At 36.7% G+C, this 17,449-nt stretch overlaps 1 protein-coding gene across 8 annotated transcripts in view; it reads left to right on the forward strand.

Moving 5' to 3' along the window:
* The window catches only part of PKP4 (plakophilin 4), a 94,710-nt gene that overhangs the window by 34,926 nt on the left and 42,335 nt on the right, over positions 1 to 17,449 (forward strand). For 6 of the 8 annotated variants that reach the window (XM_066999080.1, XM_066999077.1, XM_066999081.1 and 3 more), the window contains 2 exons: positions 1,357 to 1,469; positions 13,824 to 13,858. In XM_066999080.1, the coding sequence (XP_066855181.1) occupies positions 1,357 to 1,469; positions 13,824 to 13,858 (148 nt within the window). Of the gene's footprint in view, positions 1 to 1,356; positions 1,470 to 13,823; positions 13,859 to 17,449 lie in introns of those variants that run through there. The other 2 variants (XM_066999082.1, XM_066999083.1) reach the window with 2 other exon arrangements.

Here is a 17,449-nt window from a genome sequence, read left to right on the forward strand (position 1 = left end):
TGACGAAATCAGTGCTAATTAGCCTCCTATTTGGAGGCAATCTCATTGCAGGAGTCAAGAGAAGAAACTTTATCCCTGCTTCTGTAAGGTGAATCTTGGTTTTAGAGTAGTGTTTAGGCACAGTTACTCGGACTTCTCCCCCTGGCTGGAGCTGAGAGGTGCAGAGAGGTCCTTGCAGACTGCTGGGAGCCACAGGTGCATTGCTGAGCTGCGCTTGCTCTTGCTGAACAGCTGCACAAGCTGCAAGAAGTAGAGATCTCTTTCAGGAGCCGTTAAGGAAAATAAAGTATTTAAGCCTTGTTCCATGTAACCTAAGGTATGAAAAAATTGTTTGCATTAACTACAGTCTGTGAGTGAAAGTGACTTTTGTGATATGGCAAGGCTTGCAACTGATGTGTAATACAATTACATCAGATACATTTGGGGTGGGGGAAAGCTTATTAGTCATTTACTTTTTGAAATTAAAGGAATGCTTGTGTTGTATTTGACTTCCCTCAAAATCGATCGAATTATTAAATAGTGATGTGCATCTATTTTAAATAATATTGAATAGTTTATTTAACATGATGGGAATGGAGAATATCAAATTGAAAAATAATACGGTTGCTCTGATAGAATACTTTTCTGTCATTAACAAAACCTAACCGTGGAGTAAAACTTCACAAATATCCCCTGATGACAGTACGGGTTTCAGAGTATTATATTCATAAAAAAATAGATTTCTAGATCTTCATAATACACAAAGATTCTGTGTAGCTCCATGTATTTCCCATGTCTTTCTGGAAGTATTATGTTCCAAAAGCTGTTCCAGATTTTATGCAGGCTGAGGTTTGGTACTTATGACTGAGAAATATAACAGAAGCTGAAATATGAAATGGTGAAATAACATATCTCCGTCCGCAGCCAGTTTCAAATAACAATTTCTGAGTTTTTGAATATAGAAGTCAGAACGTAGCATAGCTTAGGATTTGAAGTTTTGCAATTGGAAAGGGTAGACTACAATATTTTATAGTATACCTCTGTTATAAGTGAAATTGAGGACCAACTTTATAGGCACCAATTTTGTTAGATTGTGACAACATAAGAAGATACCAAAAATCTTAATTGTGGGAGGAATAAAATCCACAAATGCTTAAATACGCTTTTCTTTTTGTAACAGGTGATTAAATTTGTGTGAACCACTGATTTAAAGAACCATTAAATTCCCCCTTTCATCTAATTCATCTAATAATTTATTCCACTAAGGAAAAGTCAAAACAAGAAACATGATTGTGATGAAACTGACTTTTTTCAGAATTAATCCACACCAATTTTTTAACATCAAGAATGCTTTTCTTTTTTATTTTGAAATTTCAGGAGCTCCAATTTCAAAGACTTACCAGAGAACTGGAAGTGGAAAGGCAAATTGTGGCTAATCAGCTAGAAAGATGTAGGCTTGGAGCAGAATCACCAAGTATCGCCAGCACAAGGTACAAGTCCTGATGACTTTACTTTCATGTGTCCCATGAGTTAAAGGGCTTCTTATGTCCTATATACATATGTTTCCACTGATAGTTGTTCACCTTCCATTAATATCTTAAGTATAAAAAAATGTAGATTTGCTATGAAGAGTTGTGAGACAGTTTTAAAAGACCTCTTTAATCATCGATTACATTCTCAGTATAGGGTGTGTAAAGCTTTAATTGCACTTTAAGTATGTTGAAGTTTGCTTTTAAGATTCAGCCAAAGAGAAATGCAGTAGACTTATAAATATTTGTATCAAACTAACAGTGCTAGTTAAATGCAGTAATCCTTATAATTTCGTTTTTCCTGAATTAGCTGCCTAGTTTCATCTACCTCTTCTGAAATACTTCCCCATTACATTTGTTTTCAGGGAATATCTTGCTGTAATTTTACTGTTAGCATATTTTAAGCACTGTGAAACATACCTGATATATTTAATGTATAATGATAATAACTGTAGCAAAGCATTTCATTTAAGTTTCATTAACATTTTTATAATAAGTATGTTTTTTTTCAATTCCTTAGAAAACTTTTAAACTCTTAAATGTATTTGGGTGTTTATTCATTTGAAATACGTTAAGTGATCGGTAGCTCTTGATTCTGAAAGGGCTGATAACAGTGCATTCTCTTATGAAACACTTACACCTGCATTTCAGGTTGCAGCATACTTCATGTTGACGTGTATAGAGAGAACGTGCTCTGAGCATTATATATCTTTTTTTCCTTGATTACTGTTGTTTTTGTATACTTTCAGCAGTAAACTTAGGTGTCATTTTGAAGTATTTCCTTCTGAGGTCATGATGCACATTTCTGCAAATTAAATAGAAAGTTGATCCTACAAAACCTTAAGAAATGGGACATGATTATTTGCAATAAATAAATAATTTTAAAAAATCCTGTGTAGCAGCTAACACAGTTGTTTTAATACATCTTATTACCTTGGCTTAAGGTGTCATTTGACAATGTTGTTCCTAGCATGAGAACGTCTGTTTGAGAAACTTTGAAATATTCAGAAATATTCCTTGGACAAGATGACTATTTTATACCTTTCCTGTTTGCCCATCCTTCCTCCAGATCCAAATATTTCTGCAGTTACAGTTCAGATTTTGGCTTTGAAAGCTTAAAAAAAAATAAGTTCTTATGGAAGAATAAGTAGAAAGCCCCTATTATTATAATTTATGCCTACAGATACCTCTCATTCAGTCTTGAATCTCCTAATATCCAATTTCAGAGAATTTGCCTGAGCAGTATAGAAGGAAAAATGTTTTCTAAATTTGCTGTATAGGGATGTAGAGAGCAAAGAGCACTAGAATTAGCTTATCCCACAAATAAAATTGTGTAGTTTTTGAAATAATGTACAATTACCAGCATCTACACAATGAGTTACATACTATACTTTTATCATTTACCAAGATGAAAAACGTAATTTATAGCTTCTCAGAGTCATTTGGTCTTTTATTTGCTCTTTATGGCTAAGCAACGTTTGTATGAAAAAGCTGATGAAAGTGTAGGGGGAGAAAACATTAGCACATAAGTTGGTTTGTTATATATTTTGGTATGAGAACATCTGTGACTCTAGGTAAACTCTTCAAGCACTTGTTTTCAGGGCCATAAAAATTTTATTAATAACTATGGAAAAATGAAACATTTTAAAATAAAAATTAATTATAATCTTAATTTTTACAGACACCCTTACCTTCTCACCGCTGTTCTACTTTCTCTAATTTTTTCTTATCCCAGCTGAATCTAGTCTCATAAAGATAAGAATGCAATGCTACGCTTTTTTTTTTTTTTTTTTACTGAGGGACACTGAATTACAACTTGATTTGCTCAAAACTTTGAGATGCGTGTGTCTTTAGTTAATATTTTGGCTTATTCTTTAATGTGGCTGTGCTTTTTAAGAGATGTGTGAGAAGCTGAAAGAAAAATTCCATATTAGAATCAGATGCTTCCATTTCTGCACAAAGCATGGCTTCCAGTGTAGTTAGGGGTGTTGAAAGAATCAAAGTAAAACAGTAGCTTAGAGGAGTGCCATGGCAGACACAAATGCAACTGCAACACTTAAACCTGCATAAAAATAAATAAATAAATACAAATGTGTGGTTCCCCAAACTGGGTGATGTGAATGTCTTGCTAAGGCTGACAAGGGATTAAATAAACGTGAAGAGGGCATCTGAGGCATAGAAAAGCTTGGAAACTGAATGCTTTGGGGATGGTGAACAGCCTGCTCAAAGACACACAGAAAAGTTAAGCATCTAGGCAGCAAGATAATGTTTCTCCCAGACAGATACAGGAGTTTTCTAATACGGCCTTATTTGGGAGGGGGGGCGGGACAAAAATGCGTCTTATACTGCACACACTTCTTTATTTTTACCCTTTTTTCAGGTTTTCTGCCCCTGAGCAAATCAACAATGCTTTGTTTCAAAGATAATGCTTTAATCTCCTTTTAATGCGGTTAAAACGTTTGGGAGCATTTGATGTTGGAAGTCCAGCTGAAGGCTTTTTTGACTTCAGTGATGTGGCAATGCCTCTAACTTACCACTTCTAAACTGGTTTCTGGCAAGGCAGCACTGGCCCAGAGGTAGTGCTGCTTGCAAAACAGACGCTGACCCCAAGTCACAGGTACATCTGTGGCAGTATGCGTCCATCTAGGTTGTTGCCGCTTGGGCTTTAAGCTGGTCTGCGCTTCAGTCAAATCATCCCTTGAGCCAGCTCATCACCCAGTTGCACAAGTGCCAGCTCAAGAGAAGTCTCCTAATAGCTGGTGAGAGAATGGGGAAATGCAACATCAGTGGCTTAAACCAAGTTAAATCTCTGCAGCTAGTACACAGCTAGTACCTGTGGCCTCTCATGTGGTCTTTGTGGCTGTGAGCCTAGACGCTCACACAAGATGGAGCACACTCCATGCTGATGTAGGAATGGTCTGCAACTGTGCACCTGGATAAATCCATCTGGAGGTAGGCACCGCACCGATGATGAGACTGCAGCTGACCGTGAGCTCGCCTGAGAAGGACTCGTGTTGCTGAGGAACGGTTCATTCTGCTACTGCTAGTCCTTAAGAAATGTGTTTGTTGCTTTGTACACATGAACAAAGCAAAACAAACTGATGGTACTTGCAGTTTATATTTGTTAGGCTGTTGCAAGCCTGTATTACACCTATATTCTAAATGCAAGCAACACATAGGAGTAGTAGTTGGCTGTTTTACTCTCTAAAGGAGTATGAAAGTTGACAACAGCGGCAGATCTGCAGGTACGAAGGAACTGTAATGTGGGTGGAGAAGGAAGCATTAGTTCAACTGCCCTGGATTCCAAAATGTTTTTATTTTTGTGTACGTGTAGGTTATTGCCTGTTAAAATGCTTTCTTCTCATAATATTTATAAATGGGTATTGTCCTCAAGCTTTTCTAAGATCTTTCATGCCATCCCATTGCATGTGAGTATTAAATATTTTTATGCGTTACACACTCCAAGATTGGAGATGGGAGGCTGGGAAAAACAACGCAAAGTTTCAGTTTTATCTTTTTACTTCTTGTGTTGTGTTATAACATGCACAAGTTTCTATGAGGAAGCCACCAGGCTGTTCAGCCTCCCATACAAGCACAGATACAGACAGCATTGCAGCTAACTTGCCATCTGCAGTGTTACTCAGTCGGATTCAGTTCTGAGCTGCCAGGTGTGTTGGAGTGCATGCTGATGCAGGTAGATAACAGTATGTGTCAGGGGTCAGCAGTCAGACTTGCTTTACAAAAACGCATTGCCTAACCTCTCAGGTGGGAGTTGGCCAAATGACTCGCACAGAGTCGGTTCATCTTACTCTTTTCATGAGTCACTGTGTGCAGCTCTTGAAAACTGAATGTTTTTGGGAACCAAAAGGTTCATATTTATTATTTTAATTGCAAAATACTACACTCATAATAGCACCAAAAAAAAGTGGCATAAAAGGCACACTAGACATGATCATTTAAAGAATACAGGTCCTTTTGACAGTGTGGTAAACAGTCAAAAATTAACACTTCAAGTACTGAATATACTGAATTGATCAAATTTGAGTTGTAATGCGCCTACCTGAACTCTTTTGCGTTTTGTAAAATGAAATTAATGTTGTAGCTACTAGGGTGGTTTATTTTCTCTGCTTTATGTAGCAGATAATTGGTATTGGAAAAAAGGGGTTAAAATACTATGTGCACTTTCTGCGGTACTGTAAAATATTCCACAGTGATTCTGTAAAATAGCGCACTTTCTAATTGAGCACTGATCGTTTTCTTTGAGATGAACATGTATTGCATTTCATGCTCATATGTTCTTTTTTTTTTTTCTACAAGTGGGAGAATGCTTATAAAGATTGTAAATAGGGCAAGTGGTTTTGCTTGAAAGTCAGCGCATCATTGTGTTACACTGGGTAACTTTTACTCCACTTGAGGAGCAGTAATGGGTGAGACACTTCCAAATGGTGCACCACCCCCGTGCTCGGGGCGTTCCAGGGCATGCAGCAGCAAGTTTGTCCCAACAGCACTGACCTCTGCTCACTCATTATTCTTAAAAAAACCAGTTTGTTCATATTCATGTTCATTTGTTCATATGACACATCAAGTATTTCAGACTTTGCAAAAGGTGTATTTGAAATTGCTTGCGTACATGATGTCACCAAACTTTCATGGCACGTTTTAAGCACCATAAAGTTTACTTTTATAATCAGTATGTGCTTCAAGGGGGTATGGGGACGGGGGTGTTAGGTAGGAATTTCAGTTATTTATTTATATACACTAATTTTACACTTACTGGAATTCGAAAATAAATCAATTGAAGGCCTACATTAAGTTTAAAAGAAATAAAAGATATACTTTAATTTTCTTTGTTGCAGAGCATCAGTGCACAATAATCATAGAATCATAGGAATCACAGAAGGGCTCGGGTTGGAAGGGACCTTACAGATCATCCAGTTCCAACCTCCTGCCATAGGCAGGGATGCCACCCACTAGGTCAGGTTGCCCAGGGCCTTTAAATCTCCCCTCTTTTAGTTTAAAACCATTCCCCCTTCTCCTGTCGTTATCTGATTAAGAGTCGCTCTCCATCTTTTTTATAAGTCCCCTTTAAGTACTGAAAGGCTGCAGTGAGGTCACCCCAGAGCCTTCTCTTCTCCAGGCTGAACAATCCCAGCTCTCAGCCTTTTTTCATAGGAGAGGTCAGTCCAGCCCCTTGGTCAGGATTAAACATATCCAATAGTATTTAGCTAGGTAGTGAATAATTTCAAATCATGATGTCCTAGTTGATCATTGTAGAGCTGTTGAAAGAAAATTTGAGGCACATATAGTAATATTGCATTTATCATAACACTTCAGAAAAGATGATGATAAATTACATCAGTAGTATTTAGCGAGGAACTACTTGTGTTAGGTAAAACAACCAGTTATCAGGTCCCCTCATGGTTGCTGATGTTAAACATTTCGGAGGGAGTAACTGTCTCTGCAGAATGAAGGAATGTCCTTTTATTAGAAGTTGGTCCGTGTCATGATTGTTTTAGACTTCACATTCTTATTCAGTGTATTATCAATCCTTTTATCTACTTGTAAGGTTTCTATTCTCTTTATTACAATAATTTCATATAAAGGTATGGTTTTTATTTTAATACTCTTCAGACTATAATGATATCTTGTGATTCTGATTTCAGAACGTAAGAATGGATTGTGTTAGTCTTCTTTGTTCTCTTGTCGGTTAAAAAAAAATATTGTATGTCTCTTCCTCTGTCGGTATTATTTAATTATACTCTGAAATGTCCTTACTTTAGAATTGTCTCAGGAAATGAACTCATTTTTCTTATCTTCCATTTCAGCTATTTCCCTTGTAGAAAGAATAACAAGACCAGAACCATTAGTTTGTGTAACAACATTAACAATTTTTTCTATATTTTTCATGTTTTCTTCAAAACCTACATTCTAGTTACTTTTTTACTGTACCCACATCCACTGATATCTCCTGCTTGTACGTTTTCTTACTTGCTACACAAGATTTTAGGTTTTCAGGTCTTCAGGCTGTCCTGAGAATGTAAATATAGCAAAAATCATGTTCATAGGCACTTTCATTAGTGGTTAAGTTGGACATAAAACCTCTGTTGTATATGAGCTGGTCCAAATATTCCCATCTTTGCCTGTAACCATTACATTTCTTCTCATAATGCTTCCCATTCAGTCATCCAGGTGAATTATTCTCAGGTTTTTAATAAACTAATCTCACTTCCAGATTTCAGTAGTGTATGCAAAGGTTCTTAAACACTGCTGCTAGAAGAAATTCTGGGACTACTCTACAAATATTTTTTGACATTAAAAATAAGTGTTCGGGGTTTTTTTTTGGTATGAGCAATTTTCTAATCCTACGGGTGTTTTGTTTTTTTTTTAGTTTTGTTGTTTTTTGAATTTATCATGGCTAGTCAGTTATCTAAATGAGTTTGTCATAGGCTTTGCAAGAAATTTTTAAAGATGTAAGTAAATAGATAGGCTTGTTGCTTTTCTTTCTTTTCTGTTCTGTTTTTAGCCAAACAGTTGAAGTAGATTAAAGATGTAGGCTTGTCTTTTCCAAAAGTTGTCTTGGCTTGCTGCTGTCATGGAAGCTGGCATGTTTTTAATTGATTTCAAGTAACTAATTGAAAACTCAAATATTTAATATGTTCAGTATCACCTTCTGCACCTTCTAAAGGTAGCACCAGAAAAATAATTGTTTACAATGAGGGACTGATGTGTTTTACTGGTAGCAACTGAAACACCTCCTTAAGTTCTTTGAGAATTCTTTCCTCTAGGAGTCTATATTTAGTTTTAGCACTACATTTTTAACAGTTGGTCCCTAGTGAGGAACCACTTGGAGTGGTTTGGAGATTTTTCCATCAACCTCTGAGGATGATTGTTTTTAAGTATTCACTTGGATCTTCTGTGGTGTTCTCTGTTTCGCTTATATGTATGCTTTTAGTTCATTGTGAACGAATATGGATTTTCTATGTTTTTTTATCTGATAACCAGAGCAAATAAGGAACTCTTTCTCTTCTTTCTCATGGCGCTTTGCTTAGATACTCTGTTTACCCAAGCAAACAACAAAAAAAGTAGAAAGAGATAACTGAGATTTATGTATTAAAAGTTTTTAAAATTTATTTTACATTCTTTTACTTTTTACTCAACTTGTAAATAATGTTGCATTATACTTAGGAGCAGAGGTAACAGCAGCCTACATCTCCCTACTTTCACTCTCGTACAAGTTTTTTTGTGCCAAGTATTGGCACACAATATCCAAGTATTCCATGCCCAGGAATTTTGGAAGTCATCACATTCTCTAGCTGTTCTTTCTGAAGTGTAGAGTCTTCCGCAGCATTTCTAGGTCATCAAAAGCTATTAAAATTTTGGACAATGCAATATATTAGATATTTTATAAGTTGTAGTTTACCAAATGACTTCAGGAAGCATTATAGAGTTCCCTACTCTAATGTCTAGGACCTGAAGAGTCACTATATTACCAGTCAATCCATCATTTAATAAGTCTTTTTAAGATGCTTAGCTTAGCGAGTGGGTGAGCACAAAGCAAGTAACTTGAGATACAGAAGGCATCACTTCAGGCCTGGAATGCTGAATACTATGTCTTTCCTTTGGCACTTCAGCAGTGGCACTCAGGCAGCATCAGCTGCTCATTTAAAAGTGCAGAGTATGCTATCACTTGTCTTGAATCCACAGAAATTTAAGAAGGTTGATTTTTGCATGTCTACACTGAAAATAAATGAAAATTGTGAAGTTTCTTGTTACACCTCTGGTGTTCATATTTCGGTTTGTTTTCTGTGTATGCAGACTGTCAGCATTTCTGAAGTTCTGTCAAAGCTTTTGAATGCCAGTAGAACTGAGTAATTTTGCTTTTTATGCATTTTGATTGCTGGTTTTCAAATATTAAAAAAGAAATGCAGTTTACTGGTGAGGTGCTCTGCTGATAAATTGAAGAGTGAGCTGCATATGCGAATATTTACATTTTTATCCAGTGATTGACTGGGCTTTGAAGTAGGATTGTTAGTTTTCTTGCGAACGCTCATCTACCACAGACTGAGACACAGTAAGTGACTGTCTGCCAGCTGAGTCGTGGGAACTGCTCGTGCAAGTGCTCGTGCACACTGACCTGAGCTCTGGTGGGCAGTGGTGATGAGTCAGTAGGACGTATTATCCAGTCAGCCACTGAAAACTTTTTACAGCTGAAGCACTGGAAGGGCGCTGTGTGCTGTGGTAGTTACTACAGTGTGTTGTTCACCTAAAGCAGTGCTTGAAGGACAGTCAAACATGTGAGATCTCTGCGTCTTGAACGAGTGGTGCCCAGCACAGGCAGTGCCCCGCTGCGGGGCCGTTCCCCTGCCCGCCCCAGCAGCTGCAGGGCTGGCCGGGCCGTGTCGCCCCTCTGCAGCGGGATTCAGCCTGGAACAGCGTCCTGGGATAGGTGGCCAAATCTGGGTGTAGCGCCCAAGGGGCAGCTTCCCAAATTCCTACTCAGAGCCCTAGTGCTTGCCTTAATCAGCTGAAGACCTCTCCCTGTGAGTCATAGGACCGCTTGCTCTTCTTGCACTTTGGTAGCAGAGCTGTTCGGTTCTTGTGTGTGGGATGTACGATGCCTATAGTACTCTGTACGGTGACTGGCAGAGCGGGTGCAGGAGTTAGGCGTACTGTGGAAAGCAAGAAGATGCCTATCAGAAAAGCTGAGGACTGGAAATTAGTTTGAAAATTTATCTTTAGTTATAATATTTGTGAAAACTTATGCTAACCTGTGTCATCAAAAATATAGAATCACATTATACTGATTTTGGTGGTTGCTAGTTACTAGTAATGTGTGTTACAGTCTATGGATTTTAATATATGCCCCCCTTTTTATTCTTCAAATCTGCCTCTGCCAAGAATTTACAGTTATCTACATCTTTAAGCCTTCATACTGCTTATAACTGTGAATGTATTCTTGATGTAGATACTTAAAATGGAAGATAAAAAACAGGTAAAACAACACGTTCTGTCTTAACAGATGCTTAAATTTGGACTGGTAGCTCTGGCTAAGCAACAAGCACACATCCCTGTGAATAAACCATCTCCCTTCCCCCCCGCCCCCCCCCCCCCCCCCATAGTATAATGCTTAACAAAAATTAGAAATCTACAACTTTCTTAAAGTTTTGTATTTCATTTGTACCATTTTCATCCCATGGATGAGTACTGTAAGAGATGTGGCTGGACCAGCCAGTTCTGCCTTTAAAGTGTGGCCAAGTTGTTAAACTGCCACAGCTGTTTGAGATGAATGTTCATCACCTTATCTAACTTTGAAATCCAAAGCTGGAAAGTGTTTCTCTGAGAGTTATTGCTTGAAGAATGTAAAATGGTGGTAGTGATACTTTGTATGTTTTGTTTCACAATGGCTTCATATGAAACCTTTTCCCTTTATCGGATTTTTTTTCCAGACTAGCAGCTAGTTCAGTTTTGTGTCTACGACATAATAAGCTTTGAAATAAAACTGTAAGGTGTCAAAGAAATGATCTGAAATTAAGAAAGGGGTTAAAAAGAAATGCACATACATAGGAAATAGCAGTAAGAACAACACCAAGAAAGCAAAGGATCCTAAAAATGAATCATGGAATCATAGACTGGTTTGGGTTGGAAGTGATCTTAACTATCATGGGTGGGGACATCTTCCACTAGACCAGGTTGCCCAAAGCTGCATCCAGCATGGCCTTGAACACTTCTAGGGGGATTGGGCATCCGCAACTTCTCTGGGCAACCTCACTTACCCTCAGAGTAAAGAATTTCTTCCTAATGTCTAACCTAAATCTATCCTCCTTTAGTTTAAAACCATTATCCCTTGTCCTATTGTTACATGCCTTGATAAAGAGTTTGTCCCCAGCTTTCCTCTAGGCGCCGTTTAGGTACTGGAAGGTCTATAAGGCTTGCTGCTATAAGGTCTCCCTGGAACCCTTTCTTCTCCAGGCTGAACAACCCCACCTTTCTCCTCCCAGGAGGGGTGCTCCACCCCTCTTAGCTCTGTGGCCCTCCTCTGGACCTGCTCTAACATGTCCTTCTTGTGCTGGGGGCTCCGGAGCTGAACGCAGCCCTGCAAGCAGGGTCACACGAGGGCAGAGCAGAAGGGGACAATCACCTCCCTCGATCTGCTGCCCGTGCTGTTTTTGATGCAGCCCAGGATATGGCTGGCTTTCTGGGCTGCAAGCGCACATTGCTGCCTCGTGTCGAGCTTCCTGTCAACCAACACCCCCAAGTCCTTCTCAGGGCTGCTCTCAATCCATTCTCCACCCAGCCTGGTTTTGTGCTTGGGACTGCCCCAGCCCAGTGCAGGACCTTGCGCTTGGCCTTGTTGAATGTCGTGAAGTTTGCACAGGCCAATCTCTCAAGCCTGTCCAGGCCCCTCTGGATGGCATCCCTTCCCTCCAGTGTTTCAACTGTACCGCACAGCTTCATGTCATCCACAGACTTGCTGAGGGTGCACTCAATCTCTCTGTCCCTGTCACCAATAAAGATGTTAAGTAATACTGGTATCAGTGCCGACCCCTAAGGAACACCAGGGGTTGGAATCTATTGATTTCAGGAAGATGTGTATGCATCTTCCATCTTCAGTAATATACGTGTCATCTTTATCTAAACTTAAGATATCTGTGCTTCTCTACTCTTCCTTGAGGGTAGAGAAGCCTTGCAGAGAGGTCCTGACTCTACGTTGGATACTCTTCAAGTCTTTCCAGGTCTCTCTTGTACTGGGGTCCCAGATCTGGCCACAGCACTCCAGGTGCAGCCTCACCAGTGCTGAGTAAAGAGATGATGTGAGATGAGCCAGGAGAACCTCAATCTGGAGTTCTTCAGCTGTAACTTTACACACCAAGTTTCAGCCTAGTAAACTATCCTGCTTTATGTGCTTTGTAAAGAGAGAACAAGCGTAGCATCCCAAAAAACTCTAATATTGGCCATTCTCTTCCACCATCTATGATATATAGTAAAAATTTTGATACTACCTAGCTCTGAAGCTGGCTATCAGGTGCTTGAAGCTTGAATTTGAATTCTTCATTTCTTTAAATTTCAGTTTAGTTTGTGCTCGTATGCATGCTTAACACTTCTCTACGCAACTATGTTGTCTCTCAGAAAAGTTCCTTGATGATTATTTTATGTTTACTATTTTACAAAATAAATATCTAGTATTGTTGATGTTGCTGTGCTAAAATATTTTTTGTAATTGGTAGCTGTGGTAGAAAGGCAAAATAAATAATACTAATTCAGTAATAGATGCATCTTATCCAACATCACAGTTGCATGCTGATATATAGACAAAATCTGATGGAGTTGCCCATATTTTCTTCTGAATAGATTTTTGTTTGGAAAATACTAGCTTATAATCATTGCAAAATGATTTAATACTCCAAGTTTGATAATTGATATGTAGAGCAAGGAAAGAGTGTTTTTAACTTTGAAAAAATGTAATATATGGATGAATTTTCTGTCTGCAAAGATAGTCATGCATTAGTAGTGTATCAACATGTGAAAGAATGTCTTGTAGCAGAAACAAAATGGTTAAGATAGTTAAATAATGTTAATAAATGTAAAATAACAATTTGAAAAAGACAATCTTGTAAAATAGTTGTTTCTTAAGGCATCTGTTTAACCTTGATAATGGAAATACCTGTTTGCGCTTAGAGGTCGACATGTTCTGGTATGTCAAATGTGTTCACTTCTTATCATATACAAAGGATCAAAATTCCCTCTGGAAAACTGGGAAGTGAAACAATAGTAATATCTGCAGGTTCCATTTCTGTTCAGTTATTCAAATTGCATTACACGGAAATTCAAAATGCTCTAGAGTTGTAGTTCCCAAACTTTTTTGCTAGACCCTACCATGAGCCGTGAATGCTCCTGTTTTTGAAGTTGTTCGCTTACTGCTAATCATATGCACATGACTGTGAAATTCTACTTTATACTATTTTATTTATATCATCACACCTTAAATAAGAAGTGCATATCATAAGACATGCTCTTACCTGTCCTGTTGCAGAGAGGTCACGCTCACTGATAATTTACAATACAGTAAGTTACAGGGAATTTCCCATGATAAATACAAAGTAAAAATCAATAGCCAAAGGTTAAATTGTCAGGTATAAAGAGCTACAGAGTATTATTTACAGGGGCTATTGAAACTTTGTCTGCTGTTTTTTGTTTTTTGTTTTTTTTTTTTTGTACAATTTTATATGCTTTGGTTTAAAAAATATGTAAAAATAAAGAAGAAATTCAAACTAGATACGTGGTTCTTTTTTGTGATAACTTTTTTTCTTTCTGCAGCTCTACTGAGAAGTCATTTCCTTGGAGATCACCAGGTATTATCTTTTATGTGTACATTTTGCTTTAAACCCGCAAACCTGTATTTTCTTGGCATTTATTGCTTGTTTTGATGTGAACTGAACATTAGCAGCAGCACTATGTATCTTTTTCAAATATCTTTTCTAAAGTAATATTAATGTACTTCCTTACATGCAGACTTATGTGTTCCTCTGTTACTGTAAAAGGTTATTTTGGCTTAAATACCGATAGTTGCAGGTATTTTCCTTACATCTTTTTGTGCCTTTTGAATTTTTGTGTGATTTTGTGAACAACAAAAGCCTTGTATATTTACAATTAATTAAAAATTAATTTTGAGTCTTCCTCTTGGCAGGTGAGGATCATGGAAAAAATACTGTTCATTTTAAGCTTGAAGACTTTTTTCCTTTTTACAGATATTATGTAACTGAGAGATGCTCCAATAAAAAATACTCTCAAAAAAAACTTTGCTTCTCTTTTTGTATCTCAGGATATCCTGAACTTTCTTTCCAAAATAAGAAAAATTAGTCTTGTAGTACTTCTACATCTACTCTTGAGTATATTAGATGAAAGGGGATAGGACTGTATCTTTCACGTGGCATTCAACTCTATAAGCCAGAAGGATCAGTTAGAACAATCCGATGTGATCTTGACAGATCAGAGCATTTAACCAGTGAGGTTTCTTGCATCAGTTAAAATATTTAATGATTGAAGAGTCAATCACTGAACAGTTGGTATTCTTTTCAGAGTGATGAAGTGTATATGCAGAAGTCCACACCACACAGCAGAGCTAGAAATAGGACCTCAACTCTTTCAACTACTTTGCACTAGATTGTGGTTTTTTAATTCAGTCGTATACTTTTGAAAGAATGCCATGTTAATCAAAACGAGTTGAATGTAATAAAAACGCAGTTAGAATTTTAGGTAGCTTATTAAAAGTTTATCAGCTAAGCTCTGCACAGTGTTAATATATCTTTCTGTAAGTATGTATGCAGTTTTAAGAACTATCCAATATTTTGCCTTACAAAGAATAACACATCATAATGATATGCTTGTTCTCTAAAATGTATTTATAATTATGATAATTATGACTACTTTAGATAAATCCATCTCTCACATTATCTCCTTTCCTTTACCCTGTATGTTTTTTGGTTTTATTTAGAGATTAAACTCTTAAACCCCATGTAATTGTATTTGCATGGTTTCAATTGCTGTTACGTTATCATCTCTGTTGATGTGAGGCAGTTGTATTAGCTTTTTTTCCTTTCTTTTAAGCTTGTTTTTTCATGTAATTGAGAAATTACTATTTCTTTATTAATTTTTCTTTCATTCTGAAAATTATTTTTGTGTCCTTTTTCTTATATTATTTCCCTTGGTTCTCTAATGTTCCAGTTCACAACTGGTAAAGAGATCTTCTAACAGATCTCAGTCTACATTACTGATTTTTCTAAGCCAATTACATTCCATTTTTTTATTTCCTCCACAGTTTTTCCTGTAGCTTATTCTTAATCTATTGTTTTTTCTCCTTGACTTTCTATTAATTTGTCTTTTTCTTTCTTTCATCTATCCAGTTCTCATTTTTATCTTATCCTTTATCTCCTCCCATTTCTATGTTTCTTTTCCTTAAAAATCTCCTGCACACATCCCTGCTATGAAGTCACTTAACATTTGGCACAATGGCAGTACTTGAGAGAGAAAAGGTCCAAGAAGTCTGGGAATGCACTTATTTTAGAACAGGATTCATAGTCAAAGTATCATAAGTTACGAATATACTTATATCAAATTTCAGTTTAAATAGTGTGTGCATTAATACTAATTGAGATGTATATTACATCTGTGTGTATTTAAAGTAAGGCTTTTCTAGAGTAATTGCTCAGAAGTGGACATGTTAGAAGTATTTTTTTTGATTTTAATTTAAAGTGATACACATTTCATTTAATGTTCACATTTATGTTGTGATTGTAGGATGATGGTTTTACTTACATTTCTTTAACAAAGCTCAAAAGTGAATCTGTGCCTAGGTGATGCTTTACCAACTGTGATCTCAAAAATACTGAAGTTAAAGATGAACGAAAACACTTTTTTAAAATCACCAGGGTATTTTCCTGACTTGGAGACATCAGTTGTCAAAAGACGTCAGCGCGTGTTGTGATGTGACTTTAGCTTGAAAGTGCATCAATAGAAGTATACAGAATTTTTAACAGAAATGTAACATGATGTTGTTTCGCAGATGCTTAAAAATAGAATATTAGATCAGCAGCCATTTATAAAAAGGCTATTATTTTATTCGGGGCATTCTCCTCATGATTTATAGTAGCAGAGAGAGAGAAAAACAAGTCATTTTATTGTGCTTTCTTGCTTTTGTTAGAGAGCCTAAACAATCTTTATTTTTTTAGCACTATGAGCATTTGCTTGGTGGCAAATGTATGATGGAAGTGAGATTTCAGTTTAGATCTCTGTCTTAGAAACATCTGTGTGGCATTGAACAATTGAACTTTATTCTTCCTTTGTGTTTCTCCCCACATGGGTTATTTGTCAGTTTGAAATTGATTTTATATTATGTAATAGCCAGTAAGCAAAATAACAGAGCCTTGTGTTACTTAAATGACAAAGACTGAAGATTAAAATATTGAAGTTGAAGATAATTATAAAGTAATTTAAATTACTTCCAGTCCCTATAAGTCTAAAGAACATGTAATACCCACTGATGTCCGTCACGATCTGTTACCGAGTTACTGTAACAAGAGCTGTGAAGAGTTATGTCAGTGTTGGTTCTCCATATCATTTCTAGGGACACTTTTGATGAAATTAATGAACTGTAATAACACTTCTTATTAAATCGTAATTAAATTTGGTCATAATACTCCTATTGCAGTTAATTGATTTAGTGTCAAATTAAACTAGATGGTTTTGACCTAAGAATGTGCTAGTCCCAATTAAGTATGCTGGCTGCCTGTAATTGTAAGATGCATTGATTTCATTTTATTTTTTAAATTTGATATTTGAACAGTGTTCAAGCATTCTTCATAATACCAACAAGTAACATTTTTAGTATGGAAGTTCAATTACTGCACAAATATTGAGACACCAGCATTTTGTGTACGGCTATTGTTACCAGCTATTGGTAAAAATCAGAGTATTTCTTTTTTGGCTTCTTAGGTAGGAATACTCTGTCTATATTTTGGAATTCCATTTTGAAGCATACTGTATAACAGTAGTAATAAAGAATTTCTAATAGCTTATCTGTGTTTTTTTTTTTGTTTGTTTGTTTTTTTTTTTCTTTCATGAGTGCAACTAGATTTTATATCAGGTAGAGAGTTTTCATTAGCGATTTTATAGAATTTTTCAGCCCACTTTCCCATTTTCCTCCTCTATCACTAGCATCAAGTCTGCACACTCCTGGTTTTGTAACATGCTGTTATATTCATTTTCAAAGAGCACTTAGCAGGATTCACTGTCTGCAGCTCACAACTTTTGACATGAAACATTTGCAGAAGTTTTTACTAGACCATTGCTTCTTTGCATATTATTTTTGGTTTCTCATCTAGTTGCATTCATGTATTTCTTCAGTAAGAATTTACGTATTTGGTGTTCCAGATGTAATCCATATT

This window comes from Anser cygnoides, chromosome 6 (genome assembly GCF_040182565.1).
Source record: "Anser cygnoides isolate HZ-2024a breed goose chromosome 6, Taihu_goose_T2T_genome, whole genome shotgun sequence".
NCBI lineage: Eukaryota > Metazoa > Chordata > Aves > Anseriformes > Anatidae > Anser > Anser cygnoides.